Source organism: Quercus suber, unplaced genomic scaffold (genome assembly GCF_002906115.3).
Source record: "Quercus suber isolate HL8 unplaced genomic scaffold, Cork oak 2.0 scaffold_32, whole genome shotgun sequence".
Taxonomy (NCBI): Eukaryota; Viridiplantae; Streptophyta; class Magnoliopsida; order Fagales; family Fagaceae; genus Quercus; species Quercus suber.
In genome coordinates, this window is record NW_027069497.1 from 2,245,697 (window position 1) to 2,269,867 (window position 24,171).

The 24,171-nt window shown below is 32.3% G+C and overlaps 2 protein-coding genes and 7 non-coding genes across 9 annotated transcripts; 8 read left to right on the forward strand and 1 right to left on the reverse strand.

Annotated features, from left to right (window-relative positions):
- The first annotated feature begins 2,758 nt into the window (after positions 1-2,758).
- Positions 2,759-8,697, forward strand: LOC112020867 (uncharacterized). Its single transcript, XM_024053437.2, has 6 exons — positions 2,759-3,124; positions 3,212-3,407; positions 3,680-3,752; positions 7,755-7,804; positions 7,980-8,093; positions 8,394-8,697. The coding sequence occupies exons 1-6, from the start codon at positions 2,791-2,793 to the stop codon at positions 8,515-8,517; spliced, it is 891 nt and encodes a 296-aa protein (XP_023909205.1). The 5' UTR covers positions 2,759-2,790; the 3' UTR covers positions 8,518-8,697.
- On the forward strand, positions 5,350-5,437 carry LOC112020876 (small nucleolar RNA Z122). Its single transcript, XR_002883820.1, has one exon. It is a non-coding gene; the product is annotated as a small nucleolar RNA Z122 (small nucleolar RNA).
- On the forward strand, positions 5,562-5,646 carry LOC112020873 (small nucleolar RNA Z122). The gene has a single exon (XR_002883818.1). It is a non-coding gene; the product is annotated as a small nucleolar RNA Z122 (small nucleolar RNA).
- On the forward strand, positions 5,815-5,902 carry LOC112020878 (small nucleolar RNA Z122). Its single transcript, XR_002883822.1, has one exon. It is a non-coding gene; the product is annotated as a small nucleolar RNA Z122 (small nucleolar RNA).
- Positions 6,028-6,112, forward strand: LOC112020877 (small nucleolar RNA Z122). Its single transcript, XR_002883821.1, has one exon. It is a non-coding gene; the product is annotated as a small nucleolar RNA Z122 (small nucleolar RNA).
- On the forward strand, positions 6,287-6,374 carry LOC112020879 (small nucleolar RNA Z122). Its single transcript, XR_002883823.1, has one exon. It is a non-coding gene; the product is annotated as a small nucleolar RNA Z122 (small nucleolar RNA).
- LOC112020872 (small nucleolar RNA Z122) lies at positions 6,500-6,584 on the forward strand. The gene has a single exon (XR_002883817.1). It is a non-coding gene; the product is annotated as a small nucleolar RNA Z122 (small nucleolar RNA).
- Positions 6,755-6,842, forward strand: LOC112020875 (small nucleolar RNA Z122). Its single transcript, XR_002883819.1, has one exon. It is a non-coding gene; the product is annotated as a small nucleolar RNA Z122 (small nucleolar RNA).
- Positions 8,698-16,557: 7,860 nt separating the features above from the next.
- Positions 16,558-17,597, reverse strand: LOC111984217 (germin-like protein subfamily 1 member 14). Its single transcript, XM_024015841.2, has 2 exons — positions 17,426-17,597; positions 16,558-17,241 (listed from the first exon to the last, which is right to left on the reverse strand). Exons 1-2 carry the CDS (start codon positions 17,550-17,552, stop codon positions 16,706-16,708), a joined length of 663 nt encoding a protein of 220 aa, XP_023871609.1. The 5' UTR covers positions 17,553-17,597; the 3' UTR covers positions 16,558-16,705.
- Between the last annotated feature and the right edge of the window lie 6,574 nt (positions 17,598-24,171).

The window sequence follows — 24,171 nt, forward strand, 5'->3', positions numbered from 1 at the left end:
GAACAAGTTGGCGGGATGGAAGGCCAACCTTTTGTCTTTTGCATGAAGAGTTATTCTTACCCAATCAGTGACATCCACCATCCCCAATTATGTAATGCAGTGTAATGTTCTTCATGCGAAAATTCTTCAAGGGGTTGATAGACTTAATCGTAATTTCCTTTGGGGTTCGTCTGAAATCAAGAAAAAAGTGCACCCTATTAGTTGGGATAAGATAACTAAACCAAGAGAAGAGGGTGGTCTAGGCATTCATGCGGCTAAGCCCAAAAACACCGCACTTCTTGCCAAACTCAATTGGAGATTTAATTCGGAGAAATCCTCAATTTGGGCTCGTGTTCTGTCTCAAAAGTATTGCCCTCAGAGAAGGTATGCTCACTTCGCTCTTAAGAGCGCCCCATGCTCTCCTTGTTGGGCAGCTTTACGAAAGGGAAAAGCCACTTTTTATAAGGGCACAAAATGGATAGCGGGTAGCACTAGTGGTTTATCCTTTTGGGAAGATAAGTGGTTGAATAGGGGATGCCTTAGAAGTCTCATATTTGGCCCTCTTAATAAAGGCGAGGAAAATATTAAGCTTGTGGATGTTGGAAGTTTTTTTGGCTGGAATTTGGAGCATATCTCTTTCTCCTTCCCTAAGAATTGTGTTGGAAATGAAGGTAACTCCGTTCCCCCTCTTTAACCGTGGAGTTGACTGTATCTGTTGGCAATCCTCCCCTAGTGGTGACTTTTATTTTAAAGATGCTTACAATCTTGTGTTAGAGGAGGAGCATGGCAGGAGCTCTCCTCTGTTTAAAGGAGGTTGGGTTTGGAAAGTTCAATCTATTCCAAAGGTGCAATGTTATCTTTGGAAGTGCTGTCATTTGAGCAGCCTTGTCCAAGCCACCCTTTGTGATAGAGGCATGCAATTAGATCCGATCTGCCCTGTGTGTAAGGCCGATACTGAGTCCATTGAGCATGCTTTGAGGTACTGCCCAATGGTTCAGAGTTTTTAGAACTCCTTTTCTCCTCCAATCCACTCTTCTCTTTTCTATGGAATTAACATTATTGATTGGCTTCGTCTGATTGTCAAAGCTCTCGTAAATGTGGGGTTTCTGATATTGAATGGGGTATTATATTCCCTATGGCTGTGTGGTATATTTGGCTTCGCCGAAACAACATGGCTTTTGAAAGGTTAGGCAATCATAGAGATTTACTAAGTCAGACCTTAATGAAAGCCGCAGAGGTGGCCTATTTGAGCCTTAATAGGAAGCATGTGTTAGAACGAGTCAAAATTCAGGTAAAATGGACTCCCCCTCCTCTTCATTGGTTCAAGCTAAACTCTGATAGGTCTTTATTGGGTAACTCGGGGTTGGCTGGGGAGGAGGAATCATTAGAGACAGTGTTGGAAATTGGGTGAAAGGGTATGCTCGGGCTATTGGGGTCACTACGAGTGTGGCAGCAGAATTATGGGCCTTAAGGGATGGAGTTCGCTTGTGTATTGCTCTCAAGCTGTCTGCTGTGGAAATAGAGTTGGATGTGAAAGTCGTGGTTGATTTGGTATCTAGTAATAGCAGCAAGTTAAATTACACTGATGTTTTAGTGTCTGACTACAAAGAGGGCCTCAAGAAAATCCCTTTGGTTCGGATCAAACATTGTTTTAGAGAGGCCAACAAGTGCGCCGATGCTTTAGCAAGACATGGAGCTTTACTTCCATAGAACTTTATTATCTTTTTAAGTCCCCCCCCCCCCCCCCCCCCTTGATGTTATTCTAGTTCTTAATTTAGATGCTTCTGGTTATATGTATGACAGATTTGTATCCTCGGCTGTAGAGGCTTTTTAGTTCAATGAAAGTTTCCTTTTGACCAAAAAAAGAAGAAAAAAGGTTAGGGACTAAAGTAACCGTGTAGTTTACCCAAAAATGAAATTAGAGGTTATTTTTATTGAATAGGTTGAACGGGCTACAAATATGAATGATTAGCGATTTTTATCTTTTCATTTTATAACAAGCTTTTTGTTGAATAATTTGTTTACTTGTTGTTTGGTTTTTTCTTATTTTTGTTCGATTTATGTTTGTTGTTATTTGGGCTAATATATTTATTGTTGTTATTTGAGCTTTATATATATATATATATATATATAAGGGATTAAGGATTATGTTTGGGAGCAAAATTAATTTTGGAATAATGCTACGTCCACAACATATTTACAATAAATTTTATGCAAAAAGCTGTTATTAGTAGGTAAAAAAAAAACATAATATCAGTATTAACCCCAAATTAGAATCAGTAACAACTTATTTTTTTTTTTTTTAAAAAGTAACAACTTACCAAATTAGATTTGTTGTGAAATTATTGTAAAAATGTTGTAATTGTAGCATTACTCTTATTTTTGTTGAATTCAAATTTTTCTAATTCTCAAGTCAGGTTATTTAATGTTTTTATTGGAGTGGTCACAATATGTTAGTTTAGCATTAAATATTTTTTTGGCAAGTTTATATCTACATTTTTTTTTACAACCCTGGCTTGCATGTGGATCCGTCAGTAGTATCAATAAGATGTTATTTACTATTTAATCTGTAAATTTATTTTTTAGGCATAATTTTAGATTACAAAAATTTAAATTTTTAAACATTTATTTGATTAATATAATAACTATTGATTTATCAAAATTTACCTATAATAAATAAAAATATTGAATGAAAAAAGAAGTTATTTGCTACCAAATTTTGTCCAGTAGGATTTGTTGGGAAAACATAGCTTGTCATTCTTTTAAAATAAAGTGTCCGACCCAAACCCTATCAGACTTGACCCACTATAAATGTGTTGCTATGAAACCAAAGGGAAAGAAAGAATAGAAGACGCAACCGTTCCAGAAGCACCAATGGGGAGCGTTAAGGCGGAGAAGAGCCGCTCTCCCAAAAACCCTAAAAATAAGCGAAAGAAACCTCTCGCCCCAACCAACCTTAACAACAAGAAGAAGTCCAAGAAACCCCGAATCCAAAAGCCCGAAACCAACAACTACAACAACAATGAAATCATCCAAAAGGTACAACAACCAGCAACAGCGTCTGAGCAGCTTAGTTGTTTCCTCAACCAGTTCCAATCCGCCAATGGGGTCCAGCTTTCTTCTCTCGAATTGGAATCCCTCAAAGGTACTACCACTTTCCATTACGCTCCGTTTGGCTGCTCAACAAAACCCAATACTAAAAAAATGATTTTTTTTTTTTTTAATTAAGTAGATACTTGCATTGTGGAGTTATCTCAAGGCACGGACCAGGACGTTGAAAACTTGGGGAAACATATGAAGGCAGCGTTTGGGGCATCATGGAAAGAAGTGCTTTGTGGAAAACAGGTTTTGGAAGGGAAAGTAGATCCTGGGAGTCCAGCACTTCTTGTTGTTAGTTCATCTGCCTTAAGAGCAATAGAACTCCTAAGGTTTATTTCTTTATTTGCTTTTTTGAGCTAATTGTCGTAGTATTGCGGAGATATGCTATGTCCACAACGTTTTCATAGCAAATCATAGGTGATTGTTATTGAAAGATTCAAATTTGAATATACTATTGATATTACTTTTTTGTCCCAACAATAACAACCAGTAACTGTCTTTGTTGTAAAAATATTGTAGACATAACATTTCTCATATATTGCCACTGCTGCATTTATAAATACCACTGACCATTTTATTCATTTGTGGTACTTACATAAAGGGGTTTTCGCACGCTGACTAAAGATTGCCATGCCGTAAAGCTGTTTTCGAAGCATATGAAGGTTGAGGAACAGGTACTTTTGCCTTCTGATGCTAGTTTTAATTTGGGAGTACATATATTATTGCTTGATTTTAATCGTTGAAGTTTAAAAGTGATCGTTTTTAGTCCCTTAGATGATGTGCCTTAACTAAAAATTGACATGTGATCATTCCTTAGGGACTAAGATTGCTCTCCTTTTCAATTTAATTGTGGTAAACTGGTAATGCAACTTTTGTTTGTGTGGATATGGGGAGGTTTGTACATATTCGATGGATACACGAGGTTAAGATTCAGCAAATGTAATATTGGAGTTAATGCCAAACAAGGAGAGAGTGAAAGGAAGTTGTTTGAGAATTTTGTAATATATGATGTGCCAAAATGGTGTGGTTTGGATTCATTGTTCTAGTTCAAGTTACAATAAGGATTAGGGAAGCCTAGTAGGATTTGGATTAAGGCGTTGAGGAAGTGCATGACAAAGTCTCTGTGAATCTCGGCTAGTTATTGATAATGTGTCTACTAATTACCTGATGAAGTTTTAGTTTCTATACTATCTTGGTCAACTTTGAAAGAAGCCAAAAGAAGCAGCATTATTTAAGATGGAAAAGGATGTTGAGATTTTAGTGTAGAAAAAGGCAAAAGGCAATATTTGTCTGAGTGAAGCAAGGCATCAAATTCTAAATATAGTTATTATACAAAGAATGAACTCAAATCATACATGTCTAATACCCTGGAATTTTATATTAAAGTCTTTGTGGCTCTACAAATGTGTGCTACATGAGAAAAAATAAATCAACAATAAGCTTTACAACAAGCTAGGCACAGTTTGAATCAATGCTGGAGTGCTCTTGTACATGTTAATGTTATGAGCTTATTTTTGCTGTTTAATTGAGATAGGTCGTTGCCTTTTCTCACAGTTATGAGCTCTGAAATTTTCTTCATCTACTCTCTTTCTCTTGCGGTATGGATACATTTTTAACAATTTCCTCCAAAAGACTTTCAATAAAATTTTTTTATTAGTATAAAAATTTCAATCAAAGCATTGTTGATGCAATTGGAACCATAATCTTTTTCACTGATTATTATATAATTATATTTTCCATATTAGTGCTTTTTTTTTTTTTTTGGATTGGTTAGTTACACACCCACCCAATGGGTCTTGAACCCTCGACCTCACCCTCTACCTACCACCTAACACTTGTAAGGGGAGGAAGTGAAAATTGTGTTGGAGCTAATTGTCATTTTTTTTTTTTTTTTTTTTTTTTCATATTTTATATTTCACATCTTAGTGACCTTTGTTAGGAAAAATTGTGTTGGAGCTAATTGTCATTTTTTTTTTTTTTTTTTTTTTTTCATATTTTATATTTCACATCTTAGTGACCTTTGTTAGGCATCCATCTGTGGTGAGATGACTGGATTTAGTGGTTTTATTGGACTTTGGGAAATGATGCCAAAACTTAAATTCTCTGTGGTTCTTTTATATTGATATACATACATATATTTTTTATTTTTTCTGATAATCTTTTGTGAATAGTGACAAGATTGGTAGTCTCTTCTATGTTCTTGTTTGTGTTAATGGGTTGTTGTGGTAAACTTCCATCATTTAACTTTGTAATTTTTTGTTTATTTTGGACTTTGGGAAGTGATGATAAGATAAAAACTGATTTGAAAAGTCACCAGCAATGCTGAAATTATTCATTTGCACGTCAGTCTGATCCCAATTTTCAATGTTTATGACTTATCTATTCCATATTAGTGTCTATTTTTGTATTTTACTTCTTAGCGACATTTGTTAGCTATTCTACTATCTGTGGTGAGATGACTGGATTTAGTGTTTTTATTGGAGTTTGGGAAATGATGCCAAAACCAAAAAATTGTGACTGAGGTGTAAGCTCTGCTGAATATTATTTGCATGTCAGTCTGATCCCATATTCGCTGTGGTTCTTTTAAAGTTATAGACACATATTTTTCATTTTTTTTCTGATAATCTACTGTGAACAATGACAAGACCTGTGCTCTCTTCTATGTGTTTGTTTGTGTTAATGGGTTGTGATAAAATTACATTATCTCATTTTTGTAATGTGTAGCTTGTTGTGGACTTTGGGAAATGATGATAACATAAAAACTGATTGGAAAAGTCACCAGCAATGCTGAAATTATTCATTTGCACGTCAGTCTGATCCCAGGTTTCATTGGTTATGACTTATCTATTCCATATTAGTGTCTATCTTTTATATTTTACTTCTTATTGACATTTGTTAGCTATCCAACTATCCATGGTGAGATGACCAGATTTAGTGTTTTTATTGGAGTTTGGGAAATGATGCCAAAACCAAAAAATTGTGACTGAGGCGTAAGCTCTGCTGAATATTTTTTGCACGTCAGTCTGATCCCATATTCTCTGTGGTTCTTATATATATATATATATTTTTTTTTTTTTTTTTGGAGGAACTTCTATAGTTATAGACATATTTTTGGTTTTTTCTGATAATCTATGTGTTTGTTTGTGTAATGGGTTGTTGTGATAAAATTACATTATCTCATTTTCGTAATGTGTAGCTTATTGTGGACTTTGGGAAATGATGATAACATAAAAACTGATTGGAAAAGTCACCAGCAATGCTGAAATTATTCATTTGCACGTCAGTCTGATCCCAGGTTTTATTGGTAATGACTTATCTATTCCATATTAGTGTCTATTTATTATATTTTACTTCTTAGTGACACTTGTTAGCTATCCAACTATCTGTGGTGAGATGACTGGATTTAGTGTTTTTATTGGAGTTTGGGAAATGATGCCAAAACCAAAAAATTGTAACTGAGGCGTAAGCTCTGCTGAATATTATTTGCACGTCAGTCTGATCCCATATTCTCTGTGGTCCTTTTATAGTTATAGACACATATTTTTGGTTTTTTCTGATAATCTATTGTGAACAATGATAAGACCCATACCGTCTTCTATGTGTTTGTTTGTGTTAATGGGTTGTTGTGATAAAATTACATTATCTCATTTTTTTTAATGTCTAGCTTATTGTGGACTTTGGGAAATGATGATAACATAAAAACTGATTGGAAAAGTCACCAGAAATGCTGATATTATTCATTTGCACGTCAGTCTGATCCCTGGTTTCACTGGTTGCTCATCTGAATTTTTATGATCTGAAATTGTGTGATGCTTTGATATTTATATGGATATATATATTTTGTTTTTCTGATCATCTGTTTGAACAATGACAAGATCTGTTCTCTCTTCTATTTGTTTGTTTGTTTGTGTTAACGAGTGGTTGTGATGAAATTACATAGGCCTTTAAATTACATTTTAATAAATCCTTACTATAATGAGAAATAACAAAATTTATAAATCTTCTTCCAAACAAATATAAAACAAAGATTTGGTAGTGTTTTTCACTTCCAACCTTTTTATTTCCTCCCCCCCCCCCCCCCTCCTCTTGATCTTTTTCCCTACATTGGGCATAATTAGATATTGAGAAAAAAGCTATCATGAGCTCTCTCCAATATTGGGTCATTTCATGGACCAGTGTACGTGCTCCTAGTTGCCTGAGAGATGTATGAGGATCCCATGGTCATAGATTTATTGAATAGTTCAACTGGATTAATTGACACATGCTGGTCAAAGTTAGGAACTCTCTTATTTGACTTCTTTTGATTGATGTAATTATATTACTTTATTATAGCATGTGATATTTTGAGTTAGTTTTTAGCTAATTTTATTGCGAAGTGTAATTGCCTAATGTAGTGCATTCTTTTTTCTTTCCTCTCTCATTTGGTGCTTGAATTCTTCACTTGAAGGTAGTTTAATAGAAGGTCCCTGAGGACACCCTCGTGGTATTTCTTAAAAAAAAATTGTTTGGTTGTTTTGGCATAGATCTTTTAATGGTTATCTGACATGTCATTCTTGCAAGCTTCTAGTTTTTTTAGTTTGATATAATTTTTCCAGTTTATTTAGTCTTTCCCTTCTGCCTATTGTTGTCTGGATTCTTATATTAATGGTTATTATTATTCCTTCTGGATGATGCAGGTATCCTTGTTAAAGAATCGTGTTAATATTGCTAGTGGTACACCAAGCAGGTTAGTTATTCAAGAATGTTCTTTTCTTAGGGCATCTCAAGCTGCATGTTGCCTACCACTGCGAGATTGTTGCTGGGCCAAATTATGCATCTTTTACCTCTTCTGTCTCCAAGCTCATTTCTTTCTAACCTTATTGATTAATACATTTCATTGTTACTTTTCTTAACAATAACAGGATAAAGAAGCTAATTGACATTGAAGCTTTAGCACTTTCACGGTTAGCAGTGATTCTGCTTGATATACACCCAGATGTGAAGGGCTATTCCTTGTTTACGCTTCCACAAGTCAGGTTTGATTTTGATTTATTAGTAAATCCATCTCCATCTTGTCATTATGCTTTTATTCCACCATTCTTTTTAATTGTTGCAACGGTTCTCTATTTCTCAATTTTTCTAATTGGGTACTCCATTGAGGTCTCCTTAATAAGGTTTGTTTGATCCCTGAAAATTGCATTTGAAAAGTACACCAAATTTTTTTTTAAAATCAACATTCTACTTTATTTTTCCTTTGGGGTCCAATATTATATTAAGGAAGTATATTTTCTCAAAAGCTATGCCCTAATCCACAACTCATGCTTTTAATTTGGCAGAGATGAATTTTGGGACCTGTACAAGAACTATTTTCACCAACGATTACTAGAAGGTGATCTGCGTATTTGTCTCTATGGTCCATTACCAAGTGGCAATGAATTTAAGGGGAAAAAGAGTTCTTGAGGGATGATTATGTACAAATTGAGTCAAATGTGACGCTTGTATCCTTTTAATTTTGTTTGAGCCCAAATGCTCGATTCCTTTCAAGTTTTGACTGAACCATAGCAGAAATATAGAGCATCATGTAGCTTATCTATATAAAAATTAGTTAGTAAAATGAATTATTCACTTGTTTCTTCTCTCTTTCCTATTCTTGTCACCCCCTCCACTCCAGTAGTTATCCATGTCTGCTTGTTTATTTGTGCTTGACAATAGTACGATCAATGCCTTACTTTATGTTAAATGTATTATGTTACAATGAGTTTAAGTTATTGCGTGAGAATATATTTTAATAGATAAAAACAAGAACCTGCCATCGGTTGTACAAGTCGGGGTATTCAACTAGCCAATACCCCTCCAACTACCAGTTTGGTGTGGTGCATTGACGATGGGGAGTAACAATTGATAGTGAGAGAGTGAGAGAAGTGACCATCATTGATGAAGATTATGGCTGTTAACGGCCAGATATATAGAGAAGAGGGAAAAACCTATACTCTACACCTTATAAAAAAAAATCCACTACCTGACTGCTGTGGGTCAATGCTGGAGACGTCAGTAGAAAGTTGGCACGAGAGCTCTTTGCTCAACTTTTAAGCCCGGCAGTCTTTTGACTCTTTTTGGGTGAAGATGGTGGCCTTCCATGGCCAGATTTGGTGATATGTCATAGCATGCATTAACAACCATATCCAAAGACTTCTTATACTCCTGCTAAGTAAATTTAAGATTTTAGATGAGTAAAATGCCCTTATATATATATAACCAAAGCTTCTAAAATTCTCATAATTTCTCATAATTTTTCACATCAGCACAATATTTAAATAAAATTTTTATTTTATTTAAATAAAATTATTTTTGTTTAGTTCAAACTTAACCATAAGTGAAACTCTATCTCTTTAACGAATACAACTTAAAATCAAACTCAAACGTTGATAATCTATATAAAAAACAAAAATTATGATAGGACTAAAAAAGAAAAAAAAAGAAAGAAGAGAGACTAACGTTAAAAAAAAAGACTCACGCTAATAATCGTGGGTTTCGTTTTTGGGTTGAAATTTTTACTAATTATTTTTTTATATTGTACATGGTAGATAAAGCATCTCTATTTTTTTTTTTTTTTTTTGAGAAAAATCAAAGATGCAACCTATGTCTTCTGGTCTAGGGAACGATAAATTTTTATTTGGTATGTTATATATAAATTTGTTAAATTTGGTTTGGTTTTGAAGTAGAATTTGAGGATTCTATAAATTTTGAATGACTAAGTCTTGGGGTTTTTAGTATTTGTGTCTTAGTAGGTTGATCTTAATTCTTCACCTAAAATATTTCTTATTTAGGTTCATGTGATTTTTTGTTTTCTTATTAAAAGCTATAGTTTTTGGTTGATTAATTATTTGTTTGGATTAATATCAATTAATTATTTTTTGGATTCAATATAAAAGATAATAGAATTAGGTATTATAATTTTGATATTGTTTCATATTTTGAATTGTCTATATTGTTATTACTACAAGAAAGTTATATTGCTACTCAAATTTGAAATTTAGTGTGTCTTCCTATATCATGGTCTTTGTTTATATATTTGTAGTTTATATTAGTTTTGAGTGCATGTGTATATATAACTATTGAGAGTTTTGCTTTATTAATTTAAGAACTGTAAATTATTTTGTAGGTTTTGGTAACTATGCAGTTGCAACTCACTAACGTTCAATGTTAGACAACACTTCTAAACGATGGAAAAGTATAGAGTTAAATATTTATTCATTTAAAAAAAAAAAAATACTAACTAGCAAAAAATACTAAGAAGCAAAATGTTTATTTACTCATTGTTGGATTTTTTTTTTTTTAAGAGTCAATAGCTTTTCCGTACATCGCACGGGTTAGCGTCTAATTTCTTCAAATACAGCACTTTTACTTTCAAAATTGATAGACGTGGGCTCGTGTCATAATAGGATTCTAACTTAATGTAGCGCTTGTCATCCAGTAACCTTTTCGAAGGCCTAAAAAAACTCAAACACATTATAGGTTGACTTTACATAATCTCTCAAGCAACTAGTGAAGCATTCACTCAATTGTGGTAGCAATATTTGCACAAAGACTATGCCTAATGCATATTTCTTTTCTACTTTTTCTTATATGCATCTACATAAGCTTTTTACTAGTTCTAGAATTTCTTAAATTGATTAGCTTTTTACAAAGTTCTAAAATTTTTTAAATTGATTAAAATGTAGAAGATTAATATACGAAAATTGAGAAGTATTGTCAACATAATAGCAAGAATCTTTTGTATTAGTAAAACAATTTCAATAGCATTGCTCAGAAAACCAAAACTACGAACAAATATGAAATTACTACCATAAATTTTTTTTCTTAGGAACACATACGAAATTACTACCATACATTTTTTTTCTTTAGGACAATAAGTGATAAATGATTGTTGGGTTGTCTTCTTCTTCTTCATTTTTTTTGGTAAGTAGTTGTTTTGGGTGATAATGATGGTATTACTAATCAAATTCTTTATTTTACTTTTTGATCACTATATTTCTGTTTACTTTCACATAGGTCACACTTTTTAGCAAGTGTGACTATATAATTCATCTACTTGGATGCTTTCCTTGGTAATTCTACAATCAGAGATGCATTATTCTTTAAGTCTAATTTATACTTTATTGCTTGATGGTTGACAAATGATAATTTATAATTCAAAATCTTTCTCTCTTCTTTCTTACTAGGACTTGTTTAACAACTGTTATCATATTGTATACACCACAATATGAATTGGATTTGAGGGATTTTTTTTTTTGAAAGGCTTGTTGTACCACAAACAAGTCTGCTCTTCAAAATTTTCTTTTGTTTTCTTCTCTACTATTTTCTTGGTTGATTTGTTAAAACTTAAAATTTGTGTTTGGCTTCATCTTGCTAGGTTTTTTTTCATGATTATTGGTTTATATGTTGTAATTTGGGCTATTGCTTGATGGTTGACAAATGATAATTTATAATTCAAAATCTTTCTCTCTTCTTTCTTACTAGGACCTGTTTAACAACTGTTATCATATTGTATACACCACAATATGAATTGGATTTTTTTTGTTTTGTTTTTGTTTTTGTTTTTTTTTAGGGCTTGTTGTACCACTAACAAGTCCGCTCTTCAAAATTTTCTTTTGTTTTCTTCTACTATTTTCTTGGCTGGTTTTTTAAAACTTAAAATTTGTGTTTGGCTTCATCTTGCTAGGTTTTTTTTTTTCATGATTATTGGTTTATATGTTGTAATTTGGGCTAAAGCTAAATACCTAGAAGAGATCAAATAAGATATAGTTTTAGAGCTACCACATAAATATTTTAGAGAACAAAGATATTAAATGTATAAAATTATCAAAAGCTCAACATAATGAAGTGATTCCATGGTATATAAAAAAAATTTGGACACGTATAAACAATTCTATAATTAATATGTTTGCTTTCCCATGCCCCTTTTATGTTATTTATTCGTCGACTAAGCTTTACTACTCATAGTTTCCTCATTTTTTCACATTTTTTAAATTGTGTGGAAAGGAAAAAAAGAAATCAATATATATTTTGGAGAGAAAAAATTTGTAATATTTGGTTCTCATATATGAGTTTAGTGATTATCAAAATATAAATTATTATAACTTTGTTCAATAGTTTTTATGTGATAAAATGGAAACAACGTTTATATAAAATGCTCATTAACTTCTCCAAAAATGGGAAATAATATTAGTTTTCATGTGAAATAATCAAGATTCATTTTCATTTTCTAATAAAAATTATATATTTTCCTTCTTTTTTTTTTTTTTTTTTTTTTGTGTTTTTTGAAGCATATCTCAATATATTATAACTATCACATAATATCTTGCCATATATAATAATTGAAGTAAAATGCAATATGTTTTCTTGCCAAAATTTTAAATTATTAAAAAAAATAAGATATAGACTTCCTTACTAATATATATTATATATTAGAATGTAATCACATTATTTTGAGATGGACTTGGGACTATTACTTAAAGTCTCAACTACTAATCTCATTTTTTGCTTAACAAAAGAGAAAAAAAAAATTTATTTGAAATTTTCCTATGCATTGTTCGGATTTGCGACTAGTGTATTCATAAAATCTAAAGCATCTTGAACTCAAAGAAATAAAAATAAAAACTCTAATGCATTTTGTAGGTGACTCTGAAAAATTAAATCTTTTGGTTTATAAATGGATAAGTGTTTTCTTTAAGGAATTGTGGATAATGCTTAATTTTATCTTAACACATTTGCTATTTAAGACTTACGTAATTTTTCTCATCAATGATACATCATACATGCATTATCCATAATACTTGAGAAACTAGGAGGAAAGAACCAAGCTCTAGAAGAGGCTTGACAATTGAAACGAAGCCATACATGATCTTCTGTATGTAAGCATGGGCAGCGCAATGTATAGTTCGGGGGTTCATCAAATAAACCCCCTGAGCTAGCAATATATATATATATATATTAATATTTTTTTATTTGACCCTCCTAAATAAAATTTGAACACTCCGATTCTAAATTTTTTAAAAATCCACTTGAAATAAGTTTAATTATGATCATCTTAAAAATATTTTAATCTTTTTAAATACAAAAAAAAAAAAAAGGCCTAACAATAATCCAATTTTATCTAAAATTTGGGAGAAATAGTAAACCCAACAACAAAGTAAATTTTTTTTCATCTAAAATCATTTTAAAATGCCCATTTAGATATTAATAAACTTGAAATAAACTAATGAAAAATTCATAGTTTACATTGTAATATCATTGTAATATTTACATTGTTTCTAAACAAATGTGTACAATATTGTACAGTTTTTGCAAATGTATATAGTATAATTATCTATATTATAAATTTACATTAATAGTACAATGTAAACATATAATCGTCATAAACCAATAAATAAAAGTATTTTAAGCAATAATAATTAAAATTCACTTAACAACAATAATTAACATGTTCATTATACTAAGAAAAAATGTCAAATGAACCTATAGTTTATTTTTTATTCTATTACTAGTACATACTATAATCAAATTTGTAATAAGGAAACCATGTAGACCGTAAGATGCATATTTTACCTAAGATGTATCTTCTTACTGACCTACCTATAAAAAAAATCATAGAGTTGTATGTAAGAGGATTATCCCTTACAAACAAAGGAATATGTCTGGCTTCATATCTGGTTTATCCCTCAATCAAGCCTCTGCTTCTTTTCTTTTTTAATTATTTTTACCAAATTTTCTGAACCATAGCTAACAAATAGCAGTAGGTTATATATCAACTTGAATTTATGAAAATTTTATTGATTTTGAACTTCTTATTTAGATATCTAATTTGCTAAATTAGAGCACGTGTACAATTTGAACAGAATTTTTGCATTTTGGAAATCATTTGAAAATTCAAGATTTTTCAATTGAAAATGAAATAACCAAAATTTGGGTAAAATTTTAACTGAAATTATGCATTTTGAAAATTTGATGTTTTTAGGTGGGTAGTTAAAAAACCAAATTTAGCATAATTTTGATATAATTTTCGTGTTTTAAAAGAAATTTAAAATTTTAATATTTTGGGTGGAAAATAATTATATATATAAAAAAACCCTGATTTATCACTATTTTGATAGATTTCGACATTGGTTAATATGATCATGAAGGATGTATGCATGCATATGTTATATGGGATAATGCTAAGACCATATTAAATGACACAACTTATGCCACAACTTGTCTATGTGGTGAGTTGTGAGTGATACAAATATGTCCTCACGTAAACCCACCATCACATCTCTACCACTCACAACTCACCACGTGAACGAATTGTAAGTGGGTAGAGATAGCGTAAATCATAGGTAATAGAGAAAGTTATGGCTCCTAGAAATTTGTATGTCTTAAACTTTTCTAGTTTATCATAGTTAAAATACATGTGTTTGCATAGAGGTCTTCTCAATCTCAGAAGTGGTCAAACCATATGTCTTTGCAAAGCTTAGGACACCCACCTATTGAACATATGCTTTGGTTCGGGTAGTCTTTATCTCACACAACCTTTCCAACAATATATTGCTTGTGTGATTCAAAGATTGTTTGGCTTGGTTTCGATCAAACCCTCAATGAGGTTTGAGTTTCGGTGTTGGAGAGTTTTCTTTGTGTGATATCTTTCTCATTTTAGGTCAAATTTAGTGGATCCTCTAATTCTTTAGAAGGTAGTAACGGACAATTTAAATATTTTTTAGTAACCTTACATTTTTCTTAGGGAAAATGCACTTTACCCACCTATGGTTTGACCCGTTTTAACAATGTCCATCCGTAGTTTAAAAGTTATCACTTAATCTACCTGAGGTGGTCTCTGTTAGACCCCCGTTATCCACCTCTGCCCTTTCTGTTAAAAATTCCTCTTTACTATATATGCCAAAATTAGAACCCAAATAGAACCTTTAAAAAAAAAAAAAAAGAGGTCTCTCCTCTCTCTACCTTAGAACCCTCAAAAATCTCCAAACCCATAATCCTTTTCTCTCTTTACCTTGATTGCCAAAGTGAAATCCTCAAACACTTGCAAGCAAGGAGGTGGTGTGCTGAAGCTTGGGTTTTCCTTTATATCAGGTATGAAATGACTTTCTAGGGGTTTTAGGTGGTGGCTAACAGTGGTGGTGGTGTTGGAGGTGGTAGTTTGGTGAGGCTATGATTTGATGGTTCAGTAAGTTGGCTGTGATGTTGGACAGGTTAGATTGCTGGGTTTTTTTTTTTTTTTTTTTTTTTTTTTTTTTTTTTTTTTTTTTTTTTTTTTTTTTTTTTTTTTTTTTTTTTTTTTTTTTTTTCGCTGGGTTTTTTTTGTTTCTTTGTTTTTGCATCCCAATATGGGGTTTTGGGCAGTGGCTAACAACGATGGTGGTGTTGGAGGTGGCAGTTTGGTGAGACTATGATTTGATGGTTCAGTGAGTTGGCTATGGTGTTGGATATATTAGATTGCTGGTTTTTTTTTTTGGCTGATTTTTTTCTTGGGTTTTTCTTGTTTCTTTGTTTTTGCATCCCGATCTGGGGTTTGGGCGGTGGCTAACAATAGTGGTGGTGTTGGAGGTGGTAGTTTGGTAAGGCTATGATTTGATGGTTAGTGAGTTGGTTATGGTGTTGGATTTGCTAGATTGCTTTTCTTTTTCTTTTTCCTTTTTTTTTTTTTTTTTTGCAGATTTTTCTTTTACTTGCAAATCTAGGTTTTTTTTAGAGAACCCAGCAAAAGAGAGAGGGTTTTTTTTCTTTGTCTTTTGTGCTAATTATGTATATGAAAAATGATTAAACAAATTTTATCTTGACTTGTTTTTTGATATTTTTGTTTTACGTTTTATGTGAAGAAGAAGAAGAAGGAGAGAAAAGAGGAGAGAAACATAAAATACAATGAAAAGGACACATTTACCCCTATTTTTAATAGTGAAAAAGGAGAGGTGGGTTACAGAGGTCTAACGGAGGGCACCTTAGATGGATTAAGTGACACTTTTTAAAACATAGGTGGATTAGTTAAAATCGGCCAAACCACAAGTAGGTTAACTGCAATTTCCCATTTTTCTTAAAAACTCTCATGTTTGAGGTATTTTGAATAAATTTTATCAAAGTGAAGGTGTTTGATTGGGTTTCTTGGCCTTGATATTATGTGTAATTATGTTTGTTGATGCAAGTACGTCACCATTTTGATCAATGAATAAGTAGAAATTATCTTACTCGCTGATTTTGTAAGTAAGCTTGGGATGTAGCACATAATCAAGAAAGGACTATGCTGATTGGAATACCACATGCGGGCGGAAAAAGGATTTCTTAAATGAAACACGTTTTTTCTTTTCTAACTTAGCATGTACTTGAGCTTCAGTAAACCTTAAATAACCCCAATTTTAATTAAATATGCATTTTTTATATTATAAATGTATAGTTGCTTTGCCAATTCCACATGGACTAATAGAAAAGTGAAAAAGGAGGTGCTTAAAAAAATGTCAACATTTTCTATATTCCAAATCCTCCAAAAAGGAGTTACATAAGCAATCGTTTTATTTTAATCAAGTTATGATTGCAATGAGATAAACAGAGCCATATATCTAGTGCTTCATAGCACTTACAATTACTTTTTCTAATTGAAAATTTAGAATTCTTTCTGAAGATATTCAGCCACTTTCTTGTCGAGTTGGAAGGCTTTGGTCAAAACGTCAAGATTAATGGGAGGATTGGATCCAAAAACAGCATTTGCTATTGTGATTGCGCCTGCATTTTGGCTGCTTAAACCAGAAATGGCAATTGCATTGGTCTTTCCCACATTGACTTGAAAGTGAATGAGACCAACGGGAAAGACAAAGACATCCCCTTTGTTTAGGGTTTTGGTGAAGAGGCGATTATCAGTGTTGGATGTTACAAAACCAACGAAGAGAGTACCCTCCAAGACTACTAGGATTTCAGTGCCGCGAGGGTGAGTGTGGGGAGGATTTTGTCCATATGGTGCAAAGTCGATTCGAGCAAGGGATATGCCAAGAGTATTGAGGCCAGGAAATGTGTCCACGTTCACATTAGTGACGTTTGACCCAACTTTATTATATGTGTTCCCAGGAATGTTCAATCCACAAAAGTGGAAATCATCAGCTGTGACAAGCTTTGGATCCTTGCAGAACTTTCCATTAACAAATACTGCATAAAGGAATATTCATTGTTATGGACACATTAAAAAGAATGCTTAAAACTTCAATGCAGAAAATAATAAGGCCAAATAGCTAATATTATTTCTTCCCTATTAACATTATAGTTAGTGTAGATTCTTTACATGACAAAAATAATGCAGAAACTTGAAAAAAGAAAAAAGAAGAGTTTGTACCAGCTGACTTGTCGGAGTAGTCCTTAAGTGCAACACAGAAGTCCTGCAGGGGAGCGGGGTCAGAGGCAGAGGCAAGAGAGAATGCCAAGGCGAAGAGGACAACAGTTACAAGGTAAGCTTTCCTCATATTTCAGGCTTACTCGATCTTCTGTTCTTTATATTTTTGCTTCGGGATTCGAGTGAGGGATGAAAAATGTTGAATGGGAAGCATGTCTATTTATAGATTAGACACATTGAATAGTTCTGATTTTCCATATGTGAATGATGCATTAAGTCTTCGACTATTACCAATTTTCTTTTTGATGTACAAATTAGTCTTTAACCAATATCACGCGCCTTAAATGTTCACCAAATTAGACCTGTTCGATGAGATAACGTTACGCTTATATGTGTACTAAACCTGTACTCTGTCCACAAAAGATACAGCTCTCTACTTACTGAACACACCATCTCAACGTATATTCAACTTGGATGTATCTTTATTTCAAAGGCTTGTTAATGACTTAATATTTTGGTGGAAAATTCCTGTGTGACTTGGCTCACTTCAATGAAATTGCTTGAGAATTACCATTGTAGAACCCATAATTAGATGGATTCAAAGCTTCTAGTGTATTACGTAACTGCAATAATGAAAGTCCAATTGAAGATCAAGTGGTAAAATCTTTGCCAATGGAAGGCACCATAACCTTTCAAATGTACTTAAATTTCTTCATTCAATTATATTTCTTAGTCTAATTTATGTTAGGAATTTAACCTAACTAGTCGCGGACCCGCACATTGTGCGTGATAAGTTTGTTTATGATAGTTTTATTATTATATATTATTAATATTTTTCTATGTATTGCTACTAAAGCTGCATTATATATGATTGACCAATATATTACAGGATTCATGGTGATTGGAGGTTTTGGTGATGGAATTAATTTTGTATTATTAGAGATTTGTATTCGGAATAGAATGAGGATATTTTATTATAGATTTTTATTTTGGAAACAAAATTTCTACCATACTCGGTTGGCTAATTTGTACATTTTCAAGTCAATTTAGCACATTTTGCATGTAACATGTAATTCTTCGTTTCTATAAGGGTAAGGTCTCATGATCCCAATGACCCGCTCCATTTTCTTGCATTCTTGGCTTTTTGGAATGCGAAATGTGTTTGTTCCAAAAGTTGTACGCCGAAGGATTTGTCGATAGTTTTGCAGCAATTGTTTTCCATTTGGTTGGTTTAGAATTAATTGCAATATTGGATCAATGAAGTCAAATTTATATATATATATATATATATATAACAATGACTCTAGAACAGTGCACAACTTCATTGGATAAAGTTAATAGAAAGAGAAAATAGAGGATTGCAATATTTTGTGGCACAATTTTGGACGTGGTAGATTGTGATTAGTAGAGAAAAAGTAGTTTATGTGAAAGTAACAGACATTAGTTGTGAATTTAAAATTGTGTACCTCATTTTGATGTTGCCTAAAAATTTTGGCAATTGTCTTCCAACATTGGAAAATATTTCGAGCAATAATTCTGTAGGTAATTATTGTTGTATGCTCATTTTCATGATTGTGTAGAGAGTATTTTAATGATATTTTTTGTTTGTATTTTGAAGTTGTTTAGGATTGTAATTTATAGTGTTTTGCTTGTTTTATGGATGAGTGATTGTTTAAGTTATTAGCAATTATTATTATTTTTTTTTGAATAGAAGCCTTTCATATACCGTCCACTATAAAGCTTAAATGTTATAGTTTGAATATATATTTCAATTGTAACTTACGTTTAATGTTCTCCAAAAGTGTATCATTATTGAGATGTCTTGATTTGAATTGATTTGTGTTGCATAATTTTGATCCACCAACCTAGCAATGTCTTAAACAATTTTATAGAGTTTTCATTAGCATTCACATATTCCATGTATCTAGATGATCAGCAAATGATGAGGGTAGCAAATAAATTAACATGTGTCAGTTACCTTCATTAATGGTAAAATAACAGTTGTGGAGCAACCGAATAGACAACCACAACCTTGCTTTTTTGTTCTTTAAAGTAGTGTAGAGAAGGGGAGATTTTTTTTTTAATGATACAAGATAGAAATTCTACTTTAGCCTAATTTAAGTATATATGTGTATGAAGTTCTCACCTAAAGATTTGAATCTTGGCCCTTGCCCCTAAGACCCCACAAGTATAAGCACTTATACTTGTAGAGTAACTATTATACCAAGGGTGTGCGGTGGTAGAAGGTGAGAAGTTAATATGACCCCAAATGATTCTATTTCTAATGGCTAATGCTATCATTTATCTTACCTCCAACTGTAGAACTCTTTTGTAATTTGAATTTCTAAGATATCACCATATCACAACCAGCATGAGTTTGTTTTTCAATTGAATAACAATTCTTATCCTTAACAATTAATTAGTATTAATTTTATTTTATAAAAATCCTAAAATTATATCACTAATAATAATTGTATATAAAACTATATATCACTAACTTAAATTGGATATCTATTGATGACAGTGCAAGCATTGAATATTTGCAAGAAGAAACATAAAGAGAGCCGTCCAAACATAAACCCTGCATAAGTTGTATATATAAATAAATTATTAATAATTTTGAAATAGCTGAAAATTAATTAATATCCAAATCAGTTACTGAAGACAAAAGAAGAACCACTCCATATCTCTTTTTGGAAGGAATGATTTCTTTGCAGTCCATAGCTTAGACATTAGATTTGAAACCTCTTAGAACAATTAAATTAAAAGGAAAATGAAAAGAAATAATTGGAGGAGTAATTGTTCTTTTAGTGCTTTCCTTTTCAACATATTCTTTGGAGATAAAAGAACTCCATATGAACCGGCTCTTAGAGGATAAAAGTTAACGGCCCCATGAGAAAAGAATTTTTGTAACAGGATTTAATCATAAAGAAGAATGATAAAAGAAATCAAACAAACAAAACAAACAGAAAAGTACTTTTCAAGCACTAAAGAATTCTGAGTTTACGTTGGCATAAAGTTCAATATAATGCTTTTCCAACACTAAAGAATTCTCAGTTCACATTGGCATAAAGTATAATAAATCCATCACTAACCACATACATACCCTGACTGATTTCTAGAGCACCAATGTATAGGTTGAGAAGACAATCATTGAAATGGCATGTGAGGGATGTTCTAACGCTAATAACATAAAAACACTTGCGTGGTGACTTGAGTTTCACGAATTAACAAATTCTTAAAATTGAAACCATGAATATTAAATCATGTCTAAACCAAAGACCATGATAAATAGAATTATGCAAGAAAATTACTGCAAAAAATTTAAACACGAATCATGTGCTATAAGAGTAGCTATGATGTGCATATATGCTAACAGTGTTGGTGATAGTGAATTGTATCTCAAAATATTATATAATTTCTCAAACCAGATACATTAGCTGATTCACATCTAACCTGTTTATGAATCCAAAAGTCCAATTAATAGAAGTCCAATTCCAATGATAAACGGTTAGCAAAGAAGTTTAGGTCTACGCTTTACCTCAACTAAAAGCAATTCGTGAACAACTTCCTAGGCAGCTAGTCCATTAAGATTGTATTCAACACCTGTTTCGATTTCCACACCCACAACAGTACCAATATGCCAATTCTAGATCACATCTTGAACTGAGCAAACAAAAATGAACAAAAGGAAAAAAAAAAAAGTGACAATAGCAAAATAAGAACAAATCATTACTTTGTTAATGTTCACCTTCACAACACATTGAGAGCAAAACATTACTCATTATAATGTCACCAATGTTGAAAAGAAATTCGTTAACAACTTCCTAGGCAGCAAGTCCATTAAGATTGTATTCAGGACCTGTTTCGGTATTCACACACACAACAGTACCAACATGCCAAATCTAGATCACATCTTGAACTGAGCAAATGAAAAATGAACAAAAGAAAAAAAAAAGTGACAATTGCAAAATAAGAACAGATCATTGAGAGCAAAACATTACTCATTTTAGTGTCACCAATGTTAATCACATTAGCACATTGATGATTGAATGTACGGTAGTCCCATAGCACAACAGTTTCTTCACTACTGTCGGAATAAACTATGTCTAAACCAAAGACCACAATAAACAAAATTATGCAGAAAAATTACTGCAGAAAATTCAAACACCAAGAATTTAGAGTCACACTAAACAAACAGCGGAAGCAAACACCATAGCACTACACTAAGAACTCAGAGTCACGCTAAGTCGTTTGAATCACATAGAATTTAAAACCTAGCAATCTAAAAACTCAAAACGAACAAACCCAAAAGAGGTAGAGCTCCAATTAAAAAACCCAACAATAAAAAATTCAATACCCTAAAGCACGAAAGAGGCCATAAGAAGGGAAAAAAAACATCAAGCAAAATAACAGAGCACAAAAGGAATTGAGATTTAGAGATACCTTAGCAGCTTTTGTTAGTATTTATATAATTTGAAAAGAGGAAGATAGGAAGGAAGGAAGATAGAGAGGCTGCTGCCATAAGGGAGTGAGGTTGACGTGAATTTAATGTGAAACCGTAGAACAAAAGGTGGGGAAGGGGAAAGAATTAAAACATGGGGAGAATGTGAAACCGTTGAAAGGGAAGGGGAAAGAACTAAAATGTGGGGAGACAGGAAACTGAAACCGTGTAACAAAAGGAAAGGAAAAATAAAAAAGTTTGCATGAAAACAAAGGGTTTTAGAGAGGATTTCAGTTGAAAAGGCTTTGGGTTTGGGCTTTATGGTAGAATTAAATTTAGAAGAAGTGGGTTTTATGGTGGAGATAGGGCTAAAATTTATTCTATATTAATCAGCATTTTAAAATTAATAAAAATTATTTTAAAATTGTAGGACAAATTCAAAAAATATTATGGAAATGACATGGCTACTGATGTGTCTCAATGTGAGCGTAGCAACATTAAATGCTACGCTTCAGCTTTTAGTAATATATAGATATAGATTCATGAAACTATGAGAAATGAAAAAACAGAGAAAAAAAATGCACCAAGAACAATCACATGATACAAAGATTTATGTAGTTCAACAATATGTGCCTATGTCCATGGAGTTGCCGTGATTTTTACTATATCTGTGAGAAAAATACAATTTTCAATACAGCAAACTCTAATATGAAGCAACAAATAAATACCCTAAGCAATAGGACCAAAGTGGGCTTAGACCTATTAGCCCAAGCCTCTACTTTATGGACTATGCCTCAAAAAAAAATCTCATTTATAATTATCACGCTTCCAAGTTCGGTTGTGTCACAATCCAAATCGAACACATAATTTAAGCTCCACAAAACCAAATATATAGGCCCTTTGAATCAAAACGTTATACGACACTCTGACCCTAAGTGGGAGAGTCAATTGGCAGTCTTAAGGCCTAAATTGAAGTGACAATCCACTTATGCTTAGAAACTCCTATTTTCTGAATTTTAGCTCCACTTTTCGATTCAAGCTCCCAAGAGGTAACACACGAGTTCGGAAACTCCAAGATAGAGGGATGTGAGAGAAATTTGAAAATCCACATTCCTTTATAAAATCAAGAGGAACCCATCAGAAGAAGTCTTAAGTTTTTAGAAATATATATATATATATATATATTCTTGTAAAGAGGAATCAGGTTATTATTGCGCAACATCACTATCAACAAAGAGCACAACCAGAGCCAAAGGTTGTACAACCTCCACCCCCCCCCCCCAACATACTACAAACTACTATAATTATCCCCTAAAACCCTAAACAAATAAATCACCAAATGCCCTGACCTTCTTCCAAATCAACTCTAAAAACTTCATTCGTTAAAGTTCCAGCACACTGGTCATTAATATCATCATCTCAACCACAAGATGATGAAGACTTGAAGCTCATTTCAAGAGCTCATACCCACAAAGAATGAAAGTGACCAATTGCAAACTACAAATCAACCACAGAGACAATGATAAGCATGCCATACCATTGCTCATTTTTCTCTAACTTCAAAAATTCCTTTCAACCACCTATTTTGTCAGAGATCATATGTTATCCAACAATGATTCGCATGCCTGAATAAAACCATCCTCACAAGGTTTTCAGACCCAAATTGTTTATTGAATCGTAAAAGTGAGAGGTTCAAGGTTTTTGAAGTCGAATTGAGATTGAACCGGGGTCGAACCGAGATGACGTCATAATTAATTTAATAATCATTTTAAATATAAATAAATGTATAAAATTATTACAAATAAAATATTTTATTAAAACAGTACAAATAAATATAGAGATGCAGCACTTTTTAGTTTAAAATATTACTTTAAAGTTTATCTTAATATATTAAATTAAAAAGTTTAACGTTTAAAAAGTTCAACATTTAAAATTAAATATAAAAATAATTGAAATGTCCACTCATGTATTTAATCTACCATTTTCCCAAACAAACTCTCTTCCCCACGTCACTATTCCCTATTCTCATAAAACCATCAGTCCCTTGCCCATTAGTACATTGCCACTAGGCCGGCTAGTCTTTTCTTTCTTTTCCTCATAGGCTTCTTGTTTGTCTTAATATATTAAATTAAAAAGTTTAACATTTAAAAAGTTCAACATTTAAAATTAAATATAAAAATAATTGAAATGTCCACTCATGTATTTAATCTACCATTTTCCCAAACAAACTCTCTTCCCCACGTCACTATTCCCTATTCTCATAAAACCATCAGTCCCTTGCCCATTAGTACACTGCCACTAGGCC